General features: G+C 39.2%; 2 protein-coding genes across 12 annotated transcripts in view; both read left to right on the forward strand.

The window, feature by feature from the left end:
• The window catches only part of cobll1b (cordon-bleu WH2 repeat protein-like 1b), a 30,959-nt gene extending 27,358 nt beyond the window's left edge, over positions 1-3,601 (forward strand). For 4 of the 5 annotated variants that reach the window (XM_037110393.1, XM_037110395.1, XM_037110397.1 and 1 more), the window contains 3 exons: positions 549-2,038; positions 2,843-2,988; positions 3,083-3,601. In XM_037110393.1, the coding sequence (XP_036966288.1) occupies positions 549-2,038; positions 2,843-2,956 (1,604 nt within the window). In that variant the 3' untranslated portion in view covers positions 2,957-2,988; positions 3,083-3,601. The remainder of the gene's footprint in view (positions 1-548; positions 2,039-2,842; positions 2,989-3,082) is intronic. The other variant, XM_037110394.1, reaches the window with a different exon arrangement.
• Positions 3,602-3,704: 103 nt separating this feature from the next.
• grb14 (growth factor receptor-bound protein 14) overlaps positions 3,705-26,118 on the forward strand; it is a 30,918-nt gene continuing 8,504 nt past the window's right edge. The window contains exons 1-4 of one of the 7 annotated variants that reach the window (XM_037109791.1): positions 3,705-3,837; positions 7,763-7,980; positions 9,283-9,412; positions 24,324-24,480. In XM_037109791.1, coding sequence (XP_036965686.1) covers positions 7,790-7,980; positions 9,283-9,412; positions 24,324-24,480 — 478 coding nt within the window. In that variant the 5' untranslated portion in view covers positions 3,705-3,837; positions 7,763-7,789. Of the gene's footprint in view, positions 3,838-7,384; positions 7,981-8,547; positions 8,872-9,282; positions 9,413-17,353; positions 17,613-23,664; positions 23,955-24,323; positions 24,481-26,118 lie in introns of those variants that run through there. The other 6 variants (XR_005076927.1, XR_005076928.1, XM_037109790.1 and 3 more) reach the window with 6 other exon arrangements.

Raw genomic sequence — 26,118 nt, forward strand, 5'->3', positions numbered from 1 at the left:
CCTCACTATACTTTCTCTACCATAAACAATACTGCTGTTTTACCCAACCATCATGTAAGACAGAGCTAAATACCTACGCATAAATTAAATGACTTACCAAACAACAGGTCAACAAATGCAGTTTCCTCTTAAGTTTCCCCCATTTCTCTTAAAGTTCTTCTTCCATTTACTCCAGTTCATTAAAGTGACACAATGTAACTTCCTGGAAAAAAGATAGCTGATTGTTGAGTGTAATCTCCAGATTGTCAAATAGTGACAGAGTTCGGGCGGGCGCCAAAACCAAAGTGCCAGTATTTAAGCTGACACTTAAAATGATAATTACCGTTATGGCCCCGTCTACAGTAGTGCAGTCCTTAGCTTCCTACACCAGTACTCCTGGTTTTTCCTAACTGGGTGCTTGCCAACTGACATCTTTAGTTGGTAATCCACTAACTCACTGACTATGGATAGGTACCTCACAGAGGTGTAAAAAGAGACTCTGGTAAAAGTAGTGGTACTGATTCAACTTTTTTACTGTCTCACATGATGCCTTTTCTTCTCCTGTACAGATGGTGGTCCATGTCAAGTTGAAAATGTGAGCCAACAGACCGTGGCAAGTGTCACTGTCTGTGAAGTCCCTACACCTGAAAGTGTCGAAGGTGATTGCAGAACTTTACCCAGCAGCCTCCCTCCGCCTGTGATGCATGATGCAGAGGTACAGGCAAACAATGATACCGCCCCTGAGCAGTCTGACAGGTTGGAGAGCCCAGTGGCCACCAGCATGTCCCAGCCCACTGGTGAGGACGCTCAAGTGCAAACAGATGCCACACCTCTACCGCTGCCCCCACAAGAGCATGTGGAGGTCCCTTCCTCAGCTAATGTGCCTGGTTCCGAATCACTGGGGAAGAAAGATATGGCCACTTTGACGGAGGAGCTGGACCCGCCTGACCTCGAACGTGCCTTATCCCACACCTCAGAGACCTCACCGTGCCAAGAGTTGCCGCCAAGTGCCTCTGCTACGACAAAGGCACCATCTATTTATGCCACAAACTCTGAGCCAAAACCGAAGCCTTCCAACGAGCTGACAAGGGACTACATCCCCAAGATGGGGATGACAACATACACTATCGTGCCTCAGAAATCTCTGGAGAAACTTAGATATTTTGAAGTTGCACTGACACTGGAGACACCCAACGCTGCTCCAGAAGAGGGACTTAATATTGGTGCTCTTCAGTTGGAGGACAGCACAGTGGCGAGAGAACAGACAGAGGTCTCAAAGGAAAAAAGTGAGCTGCACTCTGCCATACCCAGGGAAGACTTACTGACTAGCACTACTACTGCTACTACAACTACTACTACTACTACTACTACTACTACTACCAATGACACTGTTGATGGAAGTATACCTGAGTCCATTCATTCCTCATCACCAACAAGTTTACCTAAAGCAGATGACAAGATGACGCCTCAAGCAGGTTCACCAGCGGAGGTCAAGGAGGTGAAAATTCCGCCCGCAACTAAACCCAAGCCTGGTTCTTTCCGCTTATCGCAGCACAAAAAAACACCTGGGTATTATGTAAGTTCAGCAGCGGAAAAAAGTCTCACTGCCAGTCCTGGCTCTGGCCAGAGGGAGGCTCACGCAAGTTCAGAGAGAGCACAGTTACCTCCTCCTCCTCTTCCTCCTACCATTCCACCACCTCCCGTGCAGTTTCAAGAGGAGTCGACAGGAGCCGCTAATGTTGAGCTGAGCCCTAAAGGAGACGACAAGAATGTAGGCGTCATGCGAATCACCAGGCAAAGTAGTTTGCCGTCTAAAGAGCCAAGCGTAGGTTTAAGCTTGGAAAAGTTAAGGAGCTTTGCAGCACCTAGGCCCTACTCTCCCGCGACCCCTTCCCGCTTCGCCCAGGCAGTGTCCTCTGCTGTGAAAAGAAGCCAGTCCTTATCCTACCGGCCAAAGTCGCCTCACTCTCCTCATTCGCCTCACTCTCCTGTTTCACCCCTCTCCCCAATCACAAGTCACTCACCAGTCATAGAGTCAAAAGGATTATCAAAGCTCAAGGTAAGTTCAGATAGCATTGGGGGCTTATATTTAAATATCTAAATAAAGATGAGAGCACTGAAAGACTATTTTCTACTCATGAGACCACTGTTATAGCTTTTGTTGTCCTTTAACTCACACACTGACATAGTGATGTTGAGTAGAAGAGCACTCTGCAGTGCTGATCAAAGCAATTTTTTGCTTTACCCTCAAACATTTCTATAGAAGTGGAAAAGAGTGTGAGTTATCCCACTGATGCACTAGGTTGTCTGAACCAAAAACCACTTTCTGCACCACTCTGGTGCTTCTCTCTGCTGCTGTATCAGACATTTACACTGTGACCAGCAGTGAGTAAATGACTCTAATGAATATTACACATCTTTATAAGTAGCAGAATACTTTGTAATAGTTCCTGTGACCCATTGGCTTGAATCAGCCCAGACTTTATTATAAATTACCCGCTGTATTTTTTTGGTATTTGATTTTGATTGGTATTTGACTATCTGGTCATGAGGGTGCCATTACACAGCGTTTCTTTTAATACAACATTCTCAAGTGGAGAGCTGACTTTATTGTTTGTTCAAGAATTTGGACGAAATAGTCAACAAAGTTAATAGCCTTATTTCTGCACTATATGCTTCTTCTTATACTGGGGTCATCATGGGTTTCTGGACCTTTTTTTCATTCATCTACAAATTAACAAGTTTGATCTACTTTAACTTAACTCAATATAGTTGTTTTATTGTCTTTTTAGGCTTTTTATGTCATCTGGTATAGAGGGTCTTCAGTGATTATGTGCATTGTATCTCATTTTCAACATCACAGGAAGATGAAAATAGAGAAATGGATGGTGACAAAGGCTCCACCCTGCAGGGAGTCGAGGATGCACCACCAGCTTTTGGTGGGATTGTTCAAACGGAAGGAGAGAGCAGTCTGTAGCAGTGCCTTAATTCTTCTGACGACCATCTACTGTAAGCAAACTCAAACAAATTGCAGTGTAATATTATATAACTGTACCCACAACACCTTCATCTAACCACTATATTCTTTTTGTTTTTCTCCCAGAAGGAACTTATCCTGTCTACTTTGAGTTCTCCACAACCCTCCATCCCACGACACAGAAGCAGAAACTGCATTTTGTTTTTACCTCTTTTGGTAGTCTCCAACAGTGTACATAAAATTATGTATTTTGATAATTAATAATTGCTGTATTTTTTTTCCTCATATGTGTCATTAAGTAATACCCCTTGGATGACCTGCATATTTTAATGCTTCTCTTTTTATTGTGTATGATGACTATCTTGCATTTAATGCGTTACTGTCGTGAGTGAGAAAGAACGTTAAATGAGAACAATTCTATAAATTATTACCAGACTGATTTGGGGTTTATAAATAATACTGGATGTGTAGGGCGGACCAGGTCTGACCTATGGTACTTAAATGCTCCTTAGATCATACATACAAATCTATATTTAAGTATTACAGAGCTCTGATTAAGCTATATGAAAAAAAATACACTGATGTGCAGTACACCTGTTGTTCTTGTCAACCAGTGTTGTTATGAATAAAGCTTTTATCATTTCAGTTGTCTTCCTAAAGTCATTGCACATTAGGTGCTGCACACACAGCTGATCCCTTTGAATACAGCGTTCTTGTGACGACAGGTAAAACGTGACGTAGAGCACGTACAGTAGGAACACCTGTGCTGCACGTGTGAACAGTGAGCTTCATCCCCCCCCCCCCACACACACACCGGAGCAGCGACATGACGACCGGCTTTCAAGGTTTGAACCAGAGACTCCACTTAAAGGAGGCACAAGGTAAGATATCAGCAGTGTAAAATATGAAGTCCACAGCAGGTCTGTTATTTAAAAGAGGTGTTAATGGAGCGGTGAGTGCTGGTGCAACCTCGAGAGCACAGGAAGCTTGGTTTCTGTTCAAGTCTAACGTTAATTAAGGCTAAAAAAAAAATGCAGGTCAAATTGTTTTTGTAAGTAAAAATTAACCACTTACTGTGAGGAATTAAGAGACTTACAACCCTTAAGCTGTTCACAACTTATAACTGGTCGGACACCGGGACAGGAGCCTGACTTTCTGTCTCCGCTGTGTGTATGAAGTTAACGTTAGCTTAGCTGTGACAGATAACAGGAAATGAACAAGAAAAATTACACTTTAAACATTTGATGCGAAATACAAATGACTATAAGTGAATACTTGTCTGCATCACTGCAGTGAAGTGATTGTGATTGGATCACTAACAAAAACCGTAACATGTTATCATTATTTAGAATGAATTTACCTCATGAAGTTCTAAAAAACCACCCTTATTACTGTCAGTCGAAAAAGCATGAATAAAATAGTTTTCCCAGACAAAAAGGTTTGGCTGAAATCCCATTCAATGCAATATAATTTTTTAAAGCAACATGTTTTGTTTCCTGTATTACAAAGTAGGGCAGATGGCTGTAAAAAAGAAAACAAAAAGTATTTTTTATAAAATGCCAGAAGTAATCCATTGAAATAAACCAAAACATGCAGAATGCACGAACAGTTTGAAATGTCACAATCACTTGTGTCTGACATTATGAGCGTGGATTTCATCTGCAAAGACGCTGCTGCAGCGCAAGTGTTAACCAGCCACCCTCTCCCTGTAACAGCTGCTATGCCTCACTCCATTGCATTCCTCATAAGCCAACAGACAGAGTGCACAAATGTTGTAACCTTTCCATTTCATTAGATGGATAGAGTGCATCGAGCTGAACCGGACAGCTGTAGCTTGACTAAAACTCATGATGTTCTTGAGTATGAAAGGCTTAGTCTGAGATGTACCACTCAGGCCAGTAGGTGGACCAACAGTGCAAACAATTTTTCAGAAGTGAGAGGAGCCCAACATTAGTTGCTGTTTCAGACATGTTGCCTTGTTTAAAATGCTGACAATGCTCTGTCGAATTCTCCAAACTGTTCTTAGAGCAGCCAGGAGGTCCTCATTGTCCTTGCGCAGGAAGACAGTTACGTAACACACCACATAGCCTGTGGCAAGTTGTGCCATTTCGTACCTGTCGTTACAGCTGTGACAGGGACACACCCAGCAGCAACAGGTTGTTGGCCACCATTGCCAACGGGATATCAAGGTGGAATATCCAGTTTTCACCATTGCCTTGTCCACGCTCTGCCCAGGGGTGTCCTGCAGGATGGCCTTTGTAAAAGTGAGGCATGACTCTGAGCTACATTTCATAACAACAGCGGAAGTGCTTTGTTTACTACCAACACCTTACAAAGCTGGCAGCCAGTACTCTAGCAAGTCAGCAATTTAAGTGAAGGCACTCTTGGTGCTGTGGCACAGAAAGCAGAGCTTGTGATGGTCAGTCCCTCATAGTCATCAGACACTGGTTATTGCCATTGGTGCTGAAAACACATTCCATTTTTGAGTCTTATATTAAGGAAAAGTCAATCTAACAATAGGTAGTAGTTGACCCCGTGACATACTTTTAATGACACCCGTCTCATTTGTGTAAAGTTGCAAAAATGTATAAAAAATGTAAAAATGAAAAACTGAAATGCATATGTTTGTGGAAATAATTAGGGGGAAAAAATAATGCTAAATACATTTAAAAATTGATCAATTATTAAATAAGGTACAATGTTTAATTTCATTATATAACACAGGGTTGCGAAATGAAAGGAAGGTTTGTAAACTTCTTCATGCTACACAAATTACAGAACATATACATTTTTATATACAAATGTACATAAACATGTAGCATGACATGTCTTTTGAATTAATGTTAGGTTGTATTGTAAGCAGCAGCCACAAGATAGTGATGATAATGTGGGTATTTTCATATCAAAAGGTCCATGACACACCACGCACCAAGCGTTGATGTTGCAATAATAAAATGGGAAAGTGAGTAAACAGGGGAGTTAATGTAATGGTAAACAAATACAGAAGCTATTAAACACATATATGTTAACTGGTCACAAAAAATAAAACCTACATTTATTTTTTTATATTTGTGGTGCAGTTAATACAATAACAATTTATTAACTCAACCATTTATTTTTTTCCCTTAGTATTGATTTTGGCAGTTTAAGTCTTCCATACAAGAGCAAACACGGAGACTTCACCAGTGTTTGCTGTAGTATTATAAATGCTATGAAAATTGACAAGGACAATCAATCATCAGTCATTAATTTAAAGGAGTTAATGTAGTAGTTTGTGGTACAAAACTGTTACAGTCGAAGAAGTCTACCTCTGTCACTTAGTCACACAATGTTTTTTTTTAAAGTTTATTTTAAAACGTTTAAGTTATGTTAAATTATGTGCAGCTATTCTTTTTTTGATGAACTGTGTCTTACGTGAAGCACTGTTATTAAGTCCCTAAAATAGATTTGGCATTCATCCTACACCAATGTAATTAGCATTTGCATTGACTGATACCAAAAGAATGTGTTCCAGGCTATGGGGCTATTTCTGGCCCTCTCATGCTGCCTGGGGTTTCTTGTCCTTGTCTCGGTCAAACGTAGGACCTGATCTGAACCATTTGTCTATCCCTATCTCGTACTGCTCTCTGTGAAATCAACCTCCAGAGCAGCACAGGTTTACCTGGTAAGCAGTTGTTGCCTTTGTGTTCATGGAGCACATTTTTAGTGCATATGATAGTCTTTGGGTCAAAAGGTAACCCAATCCCTGAAGAGTTGTGTTATTGTAACTGGTCCTATGGAAGGTACATGTAGTGGATCTAATGAGGACAGTAAGACGCAGGGCATTCAGATCAGTCTGATCTGAGATTTTCCAGTTAGTTACAGACTTTTTCCTTTTTATAATAACGTTAACCACAAAACGATACATACTGTATAGTCTTTATCATTATGGGATGCAACATTGTTCTGTCTCCTTTTTTCAGAATTTCTTTATTTTTGAAATAAAAAAAACAACAACTTGGGTTTGACCACTGTCATGAGCTTGACATATTTACCAAAGTGATCAGGTTAGCCTTGTCTTCTGTTAATGTGGTGATGTATTGCTTTAACCCTGTGCTGCCTGTTAGCCTGTATCTCCAGTAGCCTGTCCTCCCCTGTCCAGACTCTGTTACACATTACCTTTTAGAAGGATGTTATCATCTCAACCATCCCCCACATGGAGCCTGTCACTGAATGACACAGCCCAAAAACACAACCAATCTGCAGGGCTGGCTAAGCCTATATGACCACATGCCTTCTACAGTGTACTAAGTTTAAAGTGCAATTTGGATCTCTGTGCGAAGTCCATGACAAAAGAACAGCTTGTTTTATAGTACTGGCGGCCCTCCCGGACTCATTACCGAGCTAAAGACACCCCCTTTGTGTAAGTGTGCTTTGTGTGCACTTTTCCTGCCTTCCAGGTTGCAAAGGGAGCTATATCAAAAAACAGAAACAAACACGTTAACAGACTTGAGGAGGCTGAACAAATTAGTTAATTATTAGTATGCTGCTGTGTCAGTGCAAGCATGTCTGTTTTGGGAGTCATTGTGTTAAAAATATCTTTATTGTGGTGGATCATGTTTGGGTAGGAGGGATCGTTTTGCCCCACTGAGCCAGCCTCGTGGGCAGCAGATGAGCCAGAGAGACTTGTGTGTGAGCGTGTGCGTGTGTGTATGTATGTGTGTGCGTCTGCTGAGCTGTGAGCAGAGGAGCCCCGCCAGCCAGCTTGCTCTAACTGTGCTCTGCACACACTCCAGTCCAACTGCTCGTCTCTTCTCTCTGCTCCAGATGATGCCTTGGATTTAGCTGGCCCACATGAGTGATATGAATAACACACTGGACGAAATACACACTTCTGGAAGCCTCGGAGAGAAAGCAGACATTTTTCACAGTGGCAAGGGTAATGTGAGTGGCTGTCCCGGCCCAGCCCTCATCCCTTTGCGAGCTCCTTTACTAACACCAAATGCCCAGAAGAACAGGACTGCGCTCTGCTGCAAGGGGAACAGGTATGACTAATTTTTCTCCTTACGCTTGCTATCAATGAAACCAGTCTGTTTATGAGATTCAAACAAGATAAATGAAATTGCACTTAAACTGAAAGGAGTATTTTCTTCTCTACTCCCAACAACGTGAGCTGCCTTGCAGAAGAATAGTACACTCTTTGTATTGGCAGCAGTGAGACACAGAGATCTGTTTGAAAGCTGTAGTGTAGACTTTGTACCTGTAAACACAATTGGCTCGACCCGAATTCAGCTGTCAATGAAGTGTAATGTATTATTTCAACAGAGCAGTTAAAGGCCTTGAATCAAATCAAGCACCTGTTAGTTTGTGGGAGATAATGAGTAACTCAGTAACTGCTGTGTTTACAGAGCAGTAAAGAAAGCGTCAGTCAGAGAACAGCACCACTCAGACTCTGAGGCCTTCTCATCTGCAAGTGTCTAACTTTTTCTTAGCTTAACATGGTGATCATGTATGATCTGGTCTCAGTTAACTATAAGGGCATGGCAAATTCATTTTAGAGCTAGTCTTGTGACTCCTGACATTCTCAGTCAATAATGATACATCCCTTAGGGGTTGAGATGAATAGAAGATAATTGACATGACAATATGACAAAGAAATGCTTTTTCTCATTCATCATGCTATTTTTTGTTTGTGATATTTCCTCTAGTCAGCAGTTCAAGAGCTTTCTATGTCTATGAACTCCTATATTATTGTGGTGAGCTCACATGTGCATTATCTGTCACGTTATCAAAAGTCTGCTGGTGAGTGGGGTGTGTCGTCTGGGGTCTGTGCAGAGACAGACAGCCTTGTGTTTCTGTCAGTTTATCACCTGCTCCATTTATGTTCCTCATTCTTCGATAGGGGCCACGCGCAACAGAGGAGCCAACAATATGTTGTAAGAGCGCTTTAAGCTACAGGTTGTGAAATCAGTCGACCATGAAGGCTAATGCATCATTAAAATTTTTCATTCTTACAGGCAAAGTATTGGAGTCAATTGACCTATTGTTTGTGTTTCTTTTTAAAAGCTTTAGTTCCTCACAGAAACTTATGATTTCTCACAATATCACACAAACTGTAAATTCTGCTTAATCCAACGTTTAGTTGAAGCTTCTGCGTACAAGTAAGATATTTAACATTATTGTACATATATGCATCATTTTCTACACAAAAACGTTTAAAAACACTGATATAGTTCGCTCTTCTTAAACTTTTGGATCTCATATATAATTTAAAACAAAATCTGAACAATGCTTGCCACATTTTAAACATTGTGTGTTTCTTTTTCTCTCTGTTTTTTGTCCCTCAGGAGCAACAAAGAGGGAGAGGAGTCATTCTCTTCCCCTGTTCCAAACCCTTTTCCAGAGCTTATCCCCTCAACCCTGTCCCCCCTCGTCTCTGAATGTTTATTACCATGGACCAAAAGTAGTGCAACTCAGGTGAGTGCGCCATTTGCAATACTTGAGGGGGACACAAAGAGGCATATTATTTGAGAAAAGATGGGCGTTGTTGTAAACCTTTCCATATGCTACCTCAGGCAGCATAGTCATGCCAACTATAAATAGAAGAAGTGCCAGAAAAACAACTGCAGGATATATTTAAATAAATGCATATTTACATGATGTTTGGCTTGTGATTTGTCTGCAACTTCAGGGCATATGGATGGTATAGCCAGTTATGTGAGTATGTAAATTGGTTGCAGTGAGGCGATAGAAATGCTGTCAGCACAGTCAGGCGATCCATACACACAGTGTCATTACTTTTGAGAGCCAAGGTTTGTACCTGCATACAGTCACCCATTAACAGAAAATGAGTAACACACGTGATGACTGATACCACCTGTAGATACTGCATTTAAAATTTTATTATAAGTTTATGGTTTAATCAGGAAGTACCTGGCTCATTGCCCGACTGCTGTTTGTTTTAGCATAGGGTGTTTGATTTGTCATGCACTAAATGTGGGGAAGTACCTGCTGATTTGACAGTGTTTACCGCTCAAAATTTATGGTGATTCAAGAAACAGTGTTTGGTTGTCTGCCCTGTAACAAAATGGTGATGTGTCCAGGGTGTACCACTTTACTTGCACATTGTCAGCTGTGATCGGCTCCCGCCCATCCACAGCCCTGCAAAGGGTAAGCAGTTGCAGATAATATTTGAAAAATCGAGTAGTTGATCGATGCATTGTTTTATTCACTTTTTCAAGCAAAAATTTTCTGGTGCCAGTATTAAATGTAAATATTTGCCGCTTTCCCTTGTCATTAGTGAGAGTAAATGAATTGTCTTTGGGTTCTGGGAAAGATTTTTTTATTTTTTTTTGCAAATTTTTTTAGACTTTTGTCACTTCTTATTGCTAGCCAGCGACTTTAGATTATGCTTAAGTCACAACCGAGGCTTGCAGACTTTATCAGCTGTGTCTTGCAGCTTACAGACAAATGCATCGTATAAAGCATTCAGTGTACTTGGAAAAGTGATTTTTGAACAATGGCTGTCTGAGGGTAAAGGTTTGATGAATGGCTAGTTACCAGTGAAATTAGACACATAAAGGTTGTGAAATTGATACAACCGTACAGCTTTTGTTGCTTGGTCCCTTAATGCAGACATAATTCAGGTACTCCACAACTCATAATGAATAATCATTTACTTTATTCCCTTCCCCAAGGAGGTCATGCTTCACCTGTGCCCGTTTTGTTGGTCGGTTGGATTGTCAACAAGATTACACAAGAACTACTAAATGGCTTTCTATGAAACTTGGCTGTAAGATGTGTCTCAGCCAAGAACTCTGTGAACTTTTGGTGCGGACCCAGATATAGGGGGTGAATCCAGGATTTTTTGAGATAAGCTTTTTATGACTTTTTTGTTAATTTTACAGCGTGTTATGCATGTGTATCCATCTTGATGAAAAATCTGGTGCTTTAAGGGGGCTGTTATCTCCTCATTGAGTACAGTTTTAAGTGGATCCTAGATCAGATGAGTAGCAGTTATGGGTGGTTTGAAATTTAGAATGATACAGGGCTAGCAAGTTTGATATTTAATTAGGCTTGATTGCATAAAAAGAGGACTGTTCAGCCTTGGCAGTGGTATGCGCTCTACTGAATGCCATTATAGTTTCCTTCGGCTCTTTTAACCAGTACGTGCTGTCTGGAGAAAATGTAATACTATGCACAACAAAAAATATTTGATTTGACCCTGTGATCTGTAGTTGATTTGTGCGTTTATACAGATCTCACTGCCAAATTCTAAAAAGAGAGCACATTCATTATGTTGGAAAGCTAACAATTATGGGTCTGCTTCAAAAGTGCATGGGTTTCATAATAGATTTTGTCTATACATTTTCCAGGGCTGTTAAATTGGTCTGGTTTGTCAACCACTAGATGTTTCCTGGATGTGGATCTCTTTGCTGTATGCTGAAGTTGATTTCAGGTTTTTTAGTATCTTTGTGGTATGTGTGTGTATTTGTGTGTGCATGTGTAGCAGCAGGGGGCAGCTCAAAGCAATGACTCATAGGAAAGCTTGAAATTACAGAGCTCAGCAGTTACCAAGGACTATCGGCAGTATTAGACCTCTCTGTGCTCACGGGGTGTTGCTCTCATGCTGAGAATGAAAAATACATAGACAGAGTCATTTTTCCAAGTTTTCTCAAGAAGCTTCCATTGTACTCAGTTGTATATGTGTGATTGGTAAATGAGTTCAATCAAATTAGTTTTTTTTCTCCGCTTAACGTGTTGTGGTGAGATTGCTTGATTTTCTCAAACTGGAGTGCCTCCACTTTATATACAACATCTCAAATGAGCCCTTCTACTCCACTCTTACTCAATTCAAGGTTTCACATCAGAACATTTCGGAGTGATTGCCAATTCCTCTGTCCTCTCAACAGCCTATTGTGAAGACAGGTCAGGGATTTGCACGGATTTGGCATTTTCTTTGATAAGTGCGAGAATAATCCTCAAGTTTCTCATTGCAGGAGCAAAATGACACCCAGTTGACCTCATCCTGCTGCAGTGTGGCTTCCTTGTTAGCAAATCTTAAAAATGATCCTTTTTATATATTATTTCGCTGATGAAGCCTTTGCCTGCACCTTATGGCCTGACAAGCCTCTCACTGGGTCTTTTCAGCAGCAGCATTTGGAAGACAAAGGGAGTATGTCAGACTGACCAGCTGTTTTTGTGTCACAGTCCTCATGTCATGGGGTTATGACCTTTTTTCAGTAGCACTCAAGAAAGCAATGACATCATTGTTCCAACTGTGCAACACTCATCCCCTCACCCACACTTTTCTATAAAGGAAAATTGTCAATTGAGCTTCCAGTGTGTCTTTTTGGGTAGTAATTTTCCCATCAGTTACAATTATCTGAAAATAATAATCTTATACCATAGACAGGCTTAGGTTATAAAATGAGCAGTCTAGGAAAATGGCAGTGACGTCTGTCGTTGTGGCATCTCACACAACTCAGCATCTAGCTGACCATGTTTAGTTTTACTGCAGTTGACTGAATGACTTTGCTCAATTGTGGCAATATTCTTTCTTGACATGGCTTTGTTTTGCAAAGGCTTTAAAGCCATTTCACTCATGAGAAACTGGTTTATCTAAGCCCCCAGTCGGCCCTGTGTTTGTAGTGTCATGGTTACATTTCCATAACAAAACCACCAAGTCATGAAAGCCACATTATGTCAGTAAGGAACGTAAATGTGCTGTCAGCACAATAGCCTCCAAAAAAAAGGAAAAACCTCTAAATGCATATAAATACTGTGTGTCATGTACATTTTTAAAAAGCATAGTTGGATATACAGACAATTGTGATCGTTAGGACGACTGGTTTGCATTGTGAATGAATCAGAAAGTGTCACATATTGCCTCAGCTGTTTCAGACATTAGAGGTAATTTTGTTAAGGGAAAACCTTCTGCACTTTTGATTTTGACCTCAGGAAAAGTGCCAAGAGGTAATTCGGGATGCCACAGTGAGGAAATTGTGTCACATCAGTAACACAGACAACCGCAGCGAGCCTTCAGAAAACACCAAGAGTTTTGCTTCTAAGACCTGGAAGATGCTCACAAACAAATGCATATAGTGACAGCTGTGCATGCTACAGACACACAGGAATTCTGTTTATCACAGATCCACAATATATATCTCCTTGATGTTGTGAGATGTATGTTAACTGCTAATCATCATATTGGTGAAGATACATCTGATAAATGGAGTCGATATTATGAAGTCAGATTACTTTTATTGACTTAACAAGCACAGCATGTACATACTCCAATACAATACCTGTCATGCTACCAGCTGTTCATTGTTAAAAACGATTCCACGTTGATCTTGTTAAGAAGGGCAGGCAGCCATGTCTTCATGATACTATTGCAAAATGAAGAGTTTTTTGAGTAAGTCCAAGTAGTTGGCACAGCCTCCACTCTCCAGGCATATAGTGGGCAGTCATGCTTGGACTCTTACCAGAAACCAGAAGCACACAGACAGTCTGCGTCCAGACGGTGCTGAGTGTTCAGTTCAGCCATATGACTCAGAGGAAATGCCAGCCCCTTCAGAGATGTTATTTCAGACATGTCCGAGTTCTTCATTCTTGAGTTGCAGCCTGTCCTCTACAGCAGATGTAATAAGGTCCTCAGGGTCACACTTAACAGATATACAGCATTTATTTATGTTCTGTCCATTCATAGCTTCTAAATTATTTGTCAGAAAACTGCTTACTGGAAAGACGGGGCTATGCTGACGCAATACTTACCATTTTCAACAAAATGCCAGCAGCATCTTTTTTGTTTTTATGTGAACCCATTTTTGTATCCTGATGTTTTTATATCATGCACTGATTTGTGTGGTTAGATAATACAATGATATTTGAATTGCTATGCAATAGTTTAATGTGAGAAACGTGAGTCATGCTCCATGCTGTGTTTTCATAGCTTTCAGTCTGAATGTTATATATTGTATAGGTAGTCATCTGGCATTGGATGCACGTACAGCCCCTGTAGTTCTCTTCATTCCCTTCTAGCTCTCAGCCCTCTCAGATGAACAGTCATGTGGTAATGGCGTTTCTTGTTGGTCTGAAATGTTCAGTCTTGACACATTGTATTGCTTTCGTCCCTGCTCTTACTGGTGTTTAATACATGTTAAGCACTGTTCAGCTTTTATTTACAGTAAAAGAGTTGTCCATATTAACTATAGGGTCTCTCTATAGCTCCTCAAGAAATATTATAGAATTACTAGGATTCTGTAGTGGATGATGGAAAAGATTTCCAGTAGCTTGACAATACATTTTATCTTCCTCAGTTTTACTAATGAGACCAAAACAAAGCTAGTTAACTTTGATAGTTTACCCACTTCTATTGCTCAGTATAAATATTGATGTGACTATTTTTACTGAAAACTTCAAGTTTGTCACCCAACAAACAAAATGTGGTATTATTCTGTGGATTAACTGTGATGTGTGGAGAGACAGCTGCAGACCCAGGTTGTGTGTAAACGGGTACAGACAGACAGTAGTCTTCTGAGAATTGGTCAAATCTAGAGTTTGTATTTGTGTCAGACATAAATAGTACCACTCTCTGAATGCACACTTGTAAACATACACAGAGAGAGACTGCTTTTATACTCATCTCTTCTGATCTTATTAGAACCAAATTGAGCTAAATGTCATGAGAATCATACTAAAAATACAAACGTACTTGGATTTGGTCCGTTAGACTCTTGGTTGTTATGTGTGTGGACCAAAGTCTGCTATGCTTTACCTGTTTTGTCTGTATTCACCCATCTTGTATGAAGCATATTGGTGATGGAGTGATAAATGCAAGACACAATATCCTAAAGATGTCCCTCTTCCCTGGCTCGACGCTGTTAAAGTAGTTTAAGGACCACTGCCTTAAAGGCTAAATTCAGGGAACAAAAGTCTTCAGCAGATAAGAGTGTAACATGACGGGCTGTGTCCTTGCTTCTCAAGATGGGTGCTGATATATATATCTCTGGCTGTTTTTAGATAGGTTTACAGTGAATCCCTCCTGCACAGAGGTGGGTATACACTGCATACCTGCATCACGCACCACTGCACTTCTCTTGTTACTTTGACAGAGCCTGCAAGGGGTCTTGATTGAATCAACCCTGGTCAAGGACAATGTGTCTGGAGCTGGCTTTGTTATGGGAGTTGTGGAGACTCTGTTATCATTCTGGCTCCATTAATTCCAATTCATTTTAGCTGTGTGATAACTAGCAGCGTCTGCTTGTCTGTGCTCTCACAAGTCAGTGAGCTGTGTTTCCAGATAAACATGAAGCCTGTTGTGGGAGGTTCTTCTCTCCCTGTCTGTTCTCATGAGTTGAAAGAGAGGACAGTGATCAACACATGCAGTGCTGTACAATATAATGACATACACTCCACTTGTCAATAAGGAGAGGAAATAAAAATTAAAATAGACTCACACACATTTTAAAATGCAGTGTACATGCCTTTACTGTATGTACATGCCTTTGCACAGGAAAAAAAATCTGATTCTAGCTTAAGTTTGAATTCTGCTTTCTTTAGCTCTCTCTGACCATCATCTTAGAGCTTGGAAAACACAGAATGACATTTTTCTCAATTTTCTGACATATATCAACAACAGCTAATATATTGATTGAGAATTTAAACCACAGATTAATGGACAGTGATTTTCAGTTTGTTCTTAAATAGAAGGCATAAACTACACATTGTCTTAAAAGTAACCAGACATACAGTGCAGTATTCAATAACAGGACTAAATGAGATTGTTTGTGTGTGGTCTTCATCAGACAGTGAGCAGTTTTTTTATACTCAGGCTTACTGTAATTTTCAGGAATTAATAATCTATTTTACTTTCATGTAATGAAATATATGGTATGTGCATACTATAAATGTGTTAAATGATACTTTATGCTTTTAACACTGTTTTATTTAATGGTAATTATCTATTGGTAAAGACTGAGGCTTGAAAATGGGCGTTCTCTGTAAAGATGGCACACTCAAATTCACAAGGCCTCTTTGTCTAGTCTTACAGTAAAACAGATGTGGGTTGTGAATTGTGGCTGTGGGAGTTGGAACTATTTTGGACCTCTCTGTCTCCCTTAAATGACATGACCAAATTCAGATACTGCACTCCCATAGCATTCTATGAATATTGACAAACAAACTGTACTGTATGTTTTGAACATTTCTAAGACAAAAATGCAAAGTTTTTCCTTCAGTTTTGTCCAAATGTCCAAACATTCTCCATGGGATTTAAAGTAATTGCTAAATATCCATCCTCAGAAAACAGTGTCCTGTTGACACATACAGTAAACAGACCCAAAAGAAAAATATAAATAATAGCATTAAGATGGCTGAAAGATTTGCTTCGCAAACAAACAATGGTATTCTAATGAGTGGCTTGTAAAGTTTGAACATTCGCTGGCTGTTTAATTTAACACCATGAACATTCTAATGGCACATATAAAAGATAGAAAAATGCTTGTAGAAATTAATGCTACAATGGAAGCCTTAAAGGCAATCACTCACCAAAATGCAACCTAGGCTTTATATATGAATGTATATGAGTCAAACCATTGTGTAAAAGCACAATTACTACAAAAGAGGCACTTTTAACTATACTTTACTATAGTTTCGTTTTCGGGCAAGCTAATTTTCAATGGAGTGCAGGGGCACTCTTAAGCTAGCATCAAAATCACTATTTTTAGAACACTAAGAAGGCTCGACACAACATGAAACTTTGCTCGTAGTATCACCAGGGTCTCTGCACATGAACACGAGCATTGAGAACGTTGCGTACACAGAGTTTACTAAAAAGAAAGTTTTTGGACGACTCACGTCAACAGTAGCACCGTGCCAGAGATGCTACTGCTAACGTGAGTCATCCAGAAACCTTCTTTTTAGTAAACTCTGTGTACACAAACAATGTTCTCAATGCTTCATAGAACAAAAACAATCCTTGAGTACGGTCTTCAGCTTTTCATCATCTCAACAGTTATCAAAACTCTGGAATCTCTTTAGGCAAATATTCCTGTCTTGACTCAAGAAACTTATGTAGAATACAACATTAAAGCAAAGCAAAGCAACGCATCTTCATTAATTTCCTCATGAATGTTTCTTTAGTGAAATGTATTCTATGTCTAGACTAAAAATAGCAGTGTAGTGTCTAGCTGCTAACTAAGCAAAAACAATCTGAAACACTCTGGGAAATGTTCAACTCTTTCACTGTAGTTTTTACTTTATCACCAGGCAGAAGAATGTGAGCATTTTCAGACCTTGTATATTGTAACTCTTTTCTTTTCTTTTTTTTTCATTTTTGTTTATTGGAACTGCTTTTCTCAAAAGAGAGAAAAGGAAAAAGCTTTTACTTGCCCAAGGACAAAGGAGGACTTTGTGTTGTGGGGAGGCAACGTGACTTAGTTTCTCACACTTTCATTGCGAAGGATGTCACTGTAACAGTTTTCCTAAAGCTTCTAAGAGTTAGTGAAGCCTTTTTTGCCTTTATTACTGTATGATATACTATTACCATTAGAACTATTATTTGAATGTCATCCTTATTTTCAGTGACTATGTACGGATATTTTTTGCAAGTATGAATTTCCATGCGAGAAGAGTCACCTTGCCTGCCATCACACCACTTAGTCTGCAGAAGCGGGTAGGAATCTTACATGTATCTTGTCTGTAGTATCTGCATTATCGTCTGTACTATCACATCTTAACCAAATCTTTCTTCTGTACGAGTGAAGCAATGCCTTCTGTTCATGCTCTCCAGTCGCTCTAAATTTAAGACTTTTTAAATGATACTGGTCTGGATGAGATCCAACCTCATGTGAGCACCATCTAAGAGCTCACTTTGTTTAAAACTTTCCATCGTTTTTATCTCCCTTTCATCTTCTGTTCATAAAAATAAGCCTGTGCTGTTTTTACTGGTGTGCACTGAATTTCCACTGGGCACATCAAAAAATGTATGAATCTCTGACACCGATACAACGTGTTGTTTGACTGTCAAAGATTGTTTGTTAACCAAAGAAAGTAGCAAGTGCTTGGTGGACTGTGCAGATGTAAAATATGCAGTTTATTTTAAAAGGGAGCCTAAATGCTGAAATTGTGGAGTTACAAAAATCAAGAGGCTGTGTTTATTTATGTATTGTTTTGTAATCTTTGGAGTAGCGCTTTGTATTTGTTGGAATACCTGAATTAGGGTTGTTCAAACATCAGTTAATCTGCGCAACAAAAATATAAAATAACTGTTTCACTGTTTCTTAAGGATTTATAGCTTGCCTTCCATCTTATATTGTTTGCTCTTACTGTTTACTTTGAAATGAGGGTGTGAACTTATGTATTATACTAACAATAAATCACTTGTTACAGGCTGTAACCACCTTAAGTGTAAACCACTGGTAAATATATATTGAAGTGTGGACCTATGTGACAAATACGGCACTTATAGGTAGTATGAGATGGATATGTTGTTAGAAAGGAGCGAAGCTGCCCTGTTTTAGTAATAATTAGATTGTCGTGCCTTGGATATTTCCCCTGTCCTGTCTTTTAGCGAACATGTTGTGTTAATCCAATCAAAAAAATCACGGCAAATCCTTTTTATGTATTGTTACAATGATAAGCCTGCAGCAGCAGCTAAGAAGCTCTTTTGCTGTAGCAACTAGCTTTCCAAAGTGCTTATCTGTGAAGCTTGATAACAGTTATCTGGGGTTGTAATGTATCTCCTTATTGGTGCACACTGAATGCTCTGGAAAGCAAAAGGTATTCTGGCTATACTTTGTATTTCCAACTGGTCCGGTTCAGTCTCAGCACTCAGAGCACCAGTTGGCAGTCCTACTGTTAATGCATAAATAGCATCTGGTTCAGCCATTAGAGAGAGAGAGTCCTATATGAGGTCTAGACTGTCAGTTCTTCAGTTTGTCAGCTCCAGTTTTTACAGTGAAAAGCCGGGAGGACATTTCTCAATGGTTTCTGAGATAGACACGGCTGGAAGCCACCTCCTCACTAGCACTCAGTGATAGAGCTGCAGCTGTGGGAGTGCAGTTCAAGGTTAAACCAGAGCTGTCTAATTGGCAGAATGGCTCACATCGTCCTGTCCTTGAGATAAGAAGGTCTAAAAGAGGAGTTTATGTTCAACATGACTATATGTAGTGCTGCAAACTCAATGTCTGGATTCACTCTGCCGTGTCCAGAATGTTTTCATGCCTCATTATGTTTTCGGGTTGCACATCCATCTGTATCACAAATCTCGTGAAAGCCTTGAGGGAATTTCTTGAACTGTAGCACAAACTTTCATTTAGATGGACTGATTAGATTTTGGTGGTCAAAGGTCAAGGTCACAGTGACCTCACTGCTACTTCACATCTGTCCCACTCTTATGAATGCAATATCTCAGAAATGACTGGAAGGAATTTCATTACATCTGGTCAACTTCACTGTGACATAATAATGTTCTGTTACTTTTCTGGCCATTATTCACACCATGCAGTAACTCAGGAACAGAGGATGAGAATTTGACCATATTTCTAATTTGGTTGGATACCACCTTGAATCCGGTGTTTTCTATAGATTGTCTGTGCTGCCGTCTTCAAGATGTGTGTGAAATATCTACATTATATAATTGGTAGCTTTCTCGGGTTCTGTCAGAATCAACTTTTTTAGCCTGGCATGTGTACACATACAAGGAATTTGACTCTGTTTTTTGTTTTTCACAATAAGCCTAAACTTCTAGATGTATTTTTGAGAAAACTGCTCTCCAATATGTCTCCAAATGAGGTTCATTTTATACCATCACCCTGACTGTAACCAAGACTTTACTAAGACAGCTTGTATTTTCAGTAGGACTTTGTCCAGTAAAGTGAGGAACAATAATCTAACAGTGAAAGTAACTCTCCAGGTTCTTTATTCTTTATTTGTACATGTTGCAACATAAAAGGTGTATTTGACTGACATAATGTAGGCGGGCACAAATCAGGTGAAAGTGGGTGTGTGTTTGGATCAGGATCACTTAGTGATGAATGCAGCTCAGTGTTCACTGATAAAGACATTTGCCGTTTACACAATGTGCTACCTTGCCTGGCCATTCATTAGAAACTCCTAACCAATGATTAACGGTACCCTCCACATAGTGTTTTCAATTACCAAGAGTGGAAAATGATGTGTAACGATACAATAATTTGTTTGTAGAATTTAAAGTAATTACATTCTGTAATTAGTGACTTTTTAAATGTTTTAATATATACATATCTATGTGGTTGAGGACTAAATATCATCAGCATGCCTCTTTTTTGATTTGTTGCTGTGATTCATATCACTAAATGATCATTGCTAATGATTTTACAATATCACACTTACTGTACAGTATATTTAGGTAAAACTTCAAACCCATTTTATTTGACTGCACTGTCACATCAAATGGACAGTCCTCGATGTTTTATATAAAATCATTACTGTTTTTTCCTATTCAACATGAAGTGTTTTTCATGTTTTGAAACAGACTACATGACTCAAACATCGCTGAGTGAATGAAGAACTAACTGTCGAACAGATTTCATACCTCTTTTACTCCCTTGGTGCTGTCCCTCAGTTTTAAATAGATTTTTTGTTTTATGTATTATGTATGTACAATTAAGGTAATGCTATAGGTTAAAATATTATCAATAGAAACAGAGAGGTGCAGTATCAAAACTGCAGCACAGTTAATTTTAAATGGTCAAATGTGCATATAAATGAAGCATTGTGGTGCTACAGAGATGCCCTTACCTGCAAATCATACTCTCCTAGCAAAAATGAAATGATAAGATTACCATTACCACTAGAATTATGACTCGTATGTTGAACCTGTCAGGGAGATTTCATATGTCCTTGGTGCTGTGCCTCGCTTTTAAATTTAAAACCATTTTGGTGCTTGAGGCCAAACCCACTGGTAAATATAAAATAATTGTGATAATTATGCAAATATTACAGAAAAATGATACTATCACGGTAGCCATGGAGACAGCACAGTTTCACAGCAAACTGCTCTGCTCATGTGACTTTGATGTCTTTTTCTCCAGCAGCAGTAATATGGTGATAAAGCACATCCCACAAATAAATCTTTACAGATGTGTTATATCAGGACACCTTCCATGCCCTCAGACTCTAGCACACCCTTAATTCACTCTGTCCATGCATTTTGTACATTAACATGGACATAATTGAAGTTATTTTTAATGGAACAAATGTTACAAGTAAGCATTGGTTTATGGGTTTGGGAATGTCGCAGACTGAAGGATTTAAAGGCTGCATTTATGGCATCTTAGACAGCAGGGGCGTACTTTAAGGTTGGACATTTTCTTCAAGCAGAAGTCTGGAACATCAAATTGTCTAACTTGCATCATGATTCTGTGCCATTAACAGTATAGTAATGAAATACCACTCCGTATTATTTTCATCAATAGTTATTTAACTCAAGGGATTATAATTGAATATTATAATAATAAAAGCATGTTACCATATATCTCCTGTGCCCTTAATTCAGATTTGCATCAGTATGCTCGCTTAAAAGTTTCCTGCTTTGTGTCATGGTGACGCTTCTTATTGCTGCTTCTAATAATTTTGGTCTCGGCAGGCGACAGAAGCTTCATCCCTTCAAGTGTATTTCTGCTTTCTTTGCCACCCAGCTATGATGCTATGTCTGGCTAAGCAGCTGGGCAACATGTCTGTCTTGAATTTTCCCTTCTTTTGTTCTTTTCCAATGTTACTCAAGATAAAATTGGCTTCAAACTAATTCTAATATTTTGAGTTAGGCTGTGCTAAGTAGCACAAACTCAAAGTACATCTGTGATGCTAATGCACCAAAAAGGTCTGACAAACCCAACCCTGTTCCTGGTGAAATGTGATGCCTGAATGATTTGATTTGTTAGTCTCACAGGAAGCCACTTCCTAACTGCAACTTAACTGAAGCCCAGGATAGATGCTGTTATCAACAGCAGTTAAGCAAATACACACCTTCTTTAATCGAGAGTTTACTTATTTAAGTGATTATGATTTTGCACTATTGTGTCATTTTCTCAGCTGTTGTCTTTATATCTCTGATACAATTCGAAAGGATTGTAGATAATCAACCTGTGGCGTTATGATGCCGTGTTATTGAAACACTAGCTGCTGGAGTAATCTGTTTAATGTAGGCCCTCGTCTCTGTTAGCCATCCACAAATAAAGATATTTGTCATGTAAGGCTCCTAGAGGGATGATTAAACACTAAATGGTTTACACTGAGTGGTGATGTCATGGTTGGAGGCTCCCATTTGCTGATGGGTCCTTGAGGACTCAAACACCAGCCCTACTGGAGAGCTCTGACCTCCTTTCTTTCCACAACAGGAATCAGCTTTAAACTACTAATAGAACTCATTGAGAGAAAAGAGGCAGTCATTTGCTCTTTACTTACCCCGACCCCCCCACCCTGCACCTGCCTCTGTCAACTTTAGAACTGACTTGACCCAACTAGCATTACATTTAACCACCTCCTTTGTAATTGCTCTGTGGACTCTTGGAAAGCTTTATGCTGGGAGCTCTGCTTGTCATGGGCGTGTGAATGTGAATGGAGAGGGGGTTGGAGCCTTGTGACTGTCTCTGTCTCTCTCCAACTCCTTAGCCCTTCTTAGACTTGCAGTATGCAGCCAAGTGACTTTTATGGGGCTCTTTTTGGAAAAGTCTGTGTGTCTATTAGGGGTGTTGCCATATAATAGTATTGGCAATAACTGTGATATTTAAGAGTTGTATATTGATTTTGTGTTAAAAAATAGACATATAATATCATGTGAACAAAAAGTCATCTAATTTCTGTCAGTGTCCATGTTTTCGACATTTTTAATAGTTTCCATAACTATGTCATATTGCTGTGCCCTCTTTTGCAAAAGTATATTAGCCAAATAATAGTCCAATGGTAGTGGATGGAAACAAGCTTTCTTTTGCAGGTTTTCTTGAAATTCAGATAATATTTGCAATACGTTTGGATGGAGAGCCATTTATTCAGATATGAGAATATATTGGTGATGGGTGCAAGGGGAGAGAGAGAGAGAGAGAGAGAGCGAGAGAGAGCAGCAGTGAGTTTTGGAAGTTATGACAGTGAGGAAGAAGAAGCCTTAATTAACGATTGCCATCATGAGCACGAGGGGTACATAACCACATAATTTTCATCATTTAGTGTTATCTCATGACATCCGACGGTGCACAAGTATTGAATGACAGGTCGTTAAGTCCGGATTTTTATTCCTGTTTGGTCACAAGGTGTCTGTAAAGCATTTTGATGGATATTCATTTATTCATACCGGCAGGTGCCATGAAGGAACAGTGGAAATATATGGAAAAACTGTGAGTTAGATTTTAATTTTAAAATAGTTGTTTAAAGCCTTTTCTCCTGTAGCACAAAAAGGATGAAAACATGTTTTTAATAAACTGAAGTAATATGACAAGATCCATCTCCTTAAATACCTAAAAGAGACTCTTTCACAGCATTTCATAGTTTATTAAAATGGACTTTGGAAAGAAGAAATTAAGAACATTTTTAACTATGATCTGAGAGGGAGTTACAATCTGGTATTCTCTCTCTCTCTCTCTCTCTCTCTCTCTCTCTCTCTCTCTCTCTCTCTCTCTCTCTCTCTCTCTCTCTCTCTCTCTCTCTCTCTCTCACTCTCTGTCTCTATACTTAGTGGTGGAGAAAGGTAGCAGGTGATTTGGTATCAAGCCCCAGCGATACAGATATATGGAGTCAGGACAGTCCTGTGCTAAGAGGCAGTTTTGTCTAATTGCCTCCTTTCAGCTTCACTGCAGCATAGAGAGAAAAGGAGAGAGTGAGAGAGAGGCTCATTGCTTCCCAGCTGACACTCGCTGTGCTGTCTGATGCATGGTTTTATGTGTCTTACAAAAAGCTCTCTTTGGCAATGCTGTGTACTCAGCCATGCATAGGCTATAGAGCTTGTCCAAGCTCAGAACCCTGCTTGGCTCCAAACAGGGGGGTAAGTTCTACTTTCAGATGGATTAATTTGTTCAGTGTTTGATGTCTCAATGTGTTTTTTCCAAGATTACTACACAGTTTTCTTGACAAGCTCAAATCTTCATATCATAGAACATACTTTGCACATTGTTCTCTACTTCTTCTGGACTTTCATCAACTCTTAATTTTCTGAATATTTTGTTGCTGCGACAGAAAATATGGGCTACCTAAGGTGGTGTATGTGGGTCAAACTGATTAATTGGTCTGATACTTGGCCTCACTTTTAATACTGTTCATTGCAAGCCAAAAACAACACTCTGCTTGTGCTCTTTGAAGGTACAAGGTATCCCAACCCGCTGAAATGGTTGTTTATTCAGTGCTTCTGTTGCAGGTAATCAAAGTTTATAATGAAGATAACACAAGCAGAGCAGTAGAGGTTCCCAGTGACATCACTGCCCGCGATGTATGCCAGCTGTTTGTCTTGAAGAACCACTGCATCGATGACCACAGCTGGACTCTTTTTGAACACCTTTCACATCTGGGAATAGGTAAGACTTTGTCTTTTGAAAGCACCCTTTGACATCAGATTTATATCAGTTATCTTGGTCAGTATTTTGCCATGTAAAGTTTTCTTTGAAGGTGTAAATTCAATTTATAAATCAAATTTAAATGTTAAAATGTAATTTTAGGCTCTTTAGTCTGGTTCTGAATCTCTGATCATTGCACACAGTTCAGATTTTGTTTAAGCTATCAAAACTATTTTCACTAACTGTAACAGTAAATTAAATGATTATGTTCATGAGCAGACAGTGCTGAATTTTGGCTAAAATATACATGAAAAAACACAGTGTATACAGTGGTATTAATCATGTGATGGGGACATTGTTAGTCCTATGGGCGAGGCCTACTTTGTTTTAATGGGAGGAGTAGCGGTAGGTGGTGAAATGTGGAGCTACATGTGTGAGGAGAACAGAACTGTCCAGTGTTGCCAATTAACTTCCTGGTAACATATAAGAAATTACTAAAAGGGGAACTGATTGTGAGGCATCAATTATAGATCTTACTTTCATAGAATATTATTTCTCAGAGCGAAGACGTAGTGCATGTACTGTATGAAGACATCACGGTCTACATATTATTTTCGACACTACCTGTATTTATTGCCTGTCTGGCTTTTCTTGTGGAATGTGAGCGGTTGCTGTAAGATCTGCATTTCGAAGCAGCATTTCCTGCCTCTGCTGATTTGATCCATTTTGATTTAAAGCACCACCAGCTGGTATTCTATGAAAGCCATGCAGCAGTTTTACCTAAAGGAGTTTGATTTTAATACAGAAATGACTTGCTTAAGAAACTGTGTAAGATTATGATGTGTATGTGATTATGTGTACAGTAAAGCCACATGACCTCCATTTTCAAGAATGGTCCATGAACTACATAAAATAGAGTAAAAAAAAAAAAAAAAAACATTTGTCAATGATGTATTAACAGTGATGTGCAAGGAGAGAATGTGACTGCATGAAAATGTGTCAGCTGCATTTTCACACTATTGCACACATTACATAATTTATCCATCTGCTCTGTTACAGTCAAAACTACGTACAGTATCGTTACTATCCAGTGAAAAGCATGTATTTAGGTAATTGTTATGTTTACCTTTTCAAATGAATTAAATCCAGTAATTCATTTGAAAAGCATGTATTTATTTGTTTGTTATGTTTACCTTTTCAAATGAATTGCTGGATTGAATGCATTTGCACAAAGCTCTTTCTAAAAAGCAGAAACATTTTAGCGTTCAGACATAAATGGCTTTCACATTATCAAGGTTTTAGTTCACTATTTTACAAACTTACATTTAACTACATAAAGGGCACATCTATAAATACTTACTCAAGTAAGTCTTTTACAAAGCAGGGCATATGTCATTTTTACTATTATTTAATCAGCCATGAAAGTTGTGACTAGTTACTTCTTTGTTCTGTTGTTGTTTGTAGATAATTGCTCAACACTGCTTCACGTGGCTGTCTGAACAAAAAGAGGTTTTCCATTAATTTAACAATCATTTTGCATTCTAGGAAATGATTAATGTCTAGGTTGTACTACTTGACTTGAGAGCCATGCTCTCATCCAAAGGTTACACATTGATACGAGGTTAATAATCAAACTCAGGGTAAAGCTATTTAACTTTT

This window comes from Acanthopagrus latus, chromosome 9 (assembly GCF_904848185.1).
Source record: "Acanthopagrus latus isolate v.2019 chromosome 9, fAcaLat1.1, whole genome shotgun sequence".
Classification (NCBI taxonomy): domain Eukaryota; kingdom Metazoa; phylum Chordata; class Actinopteri; order Spariformes; family Sparidae; genus Acanthopagrus; species Acanthopagrus latus.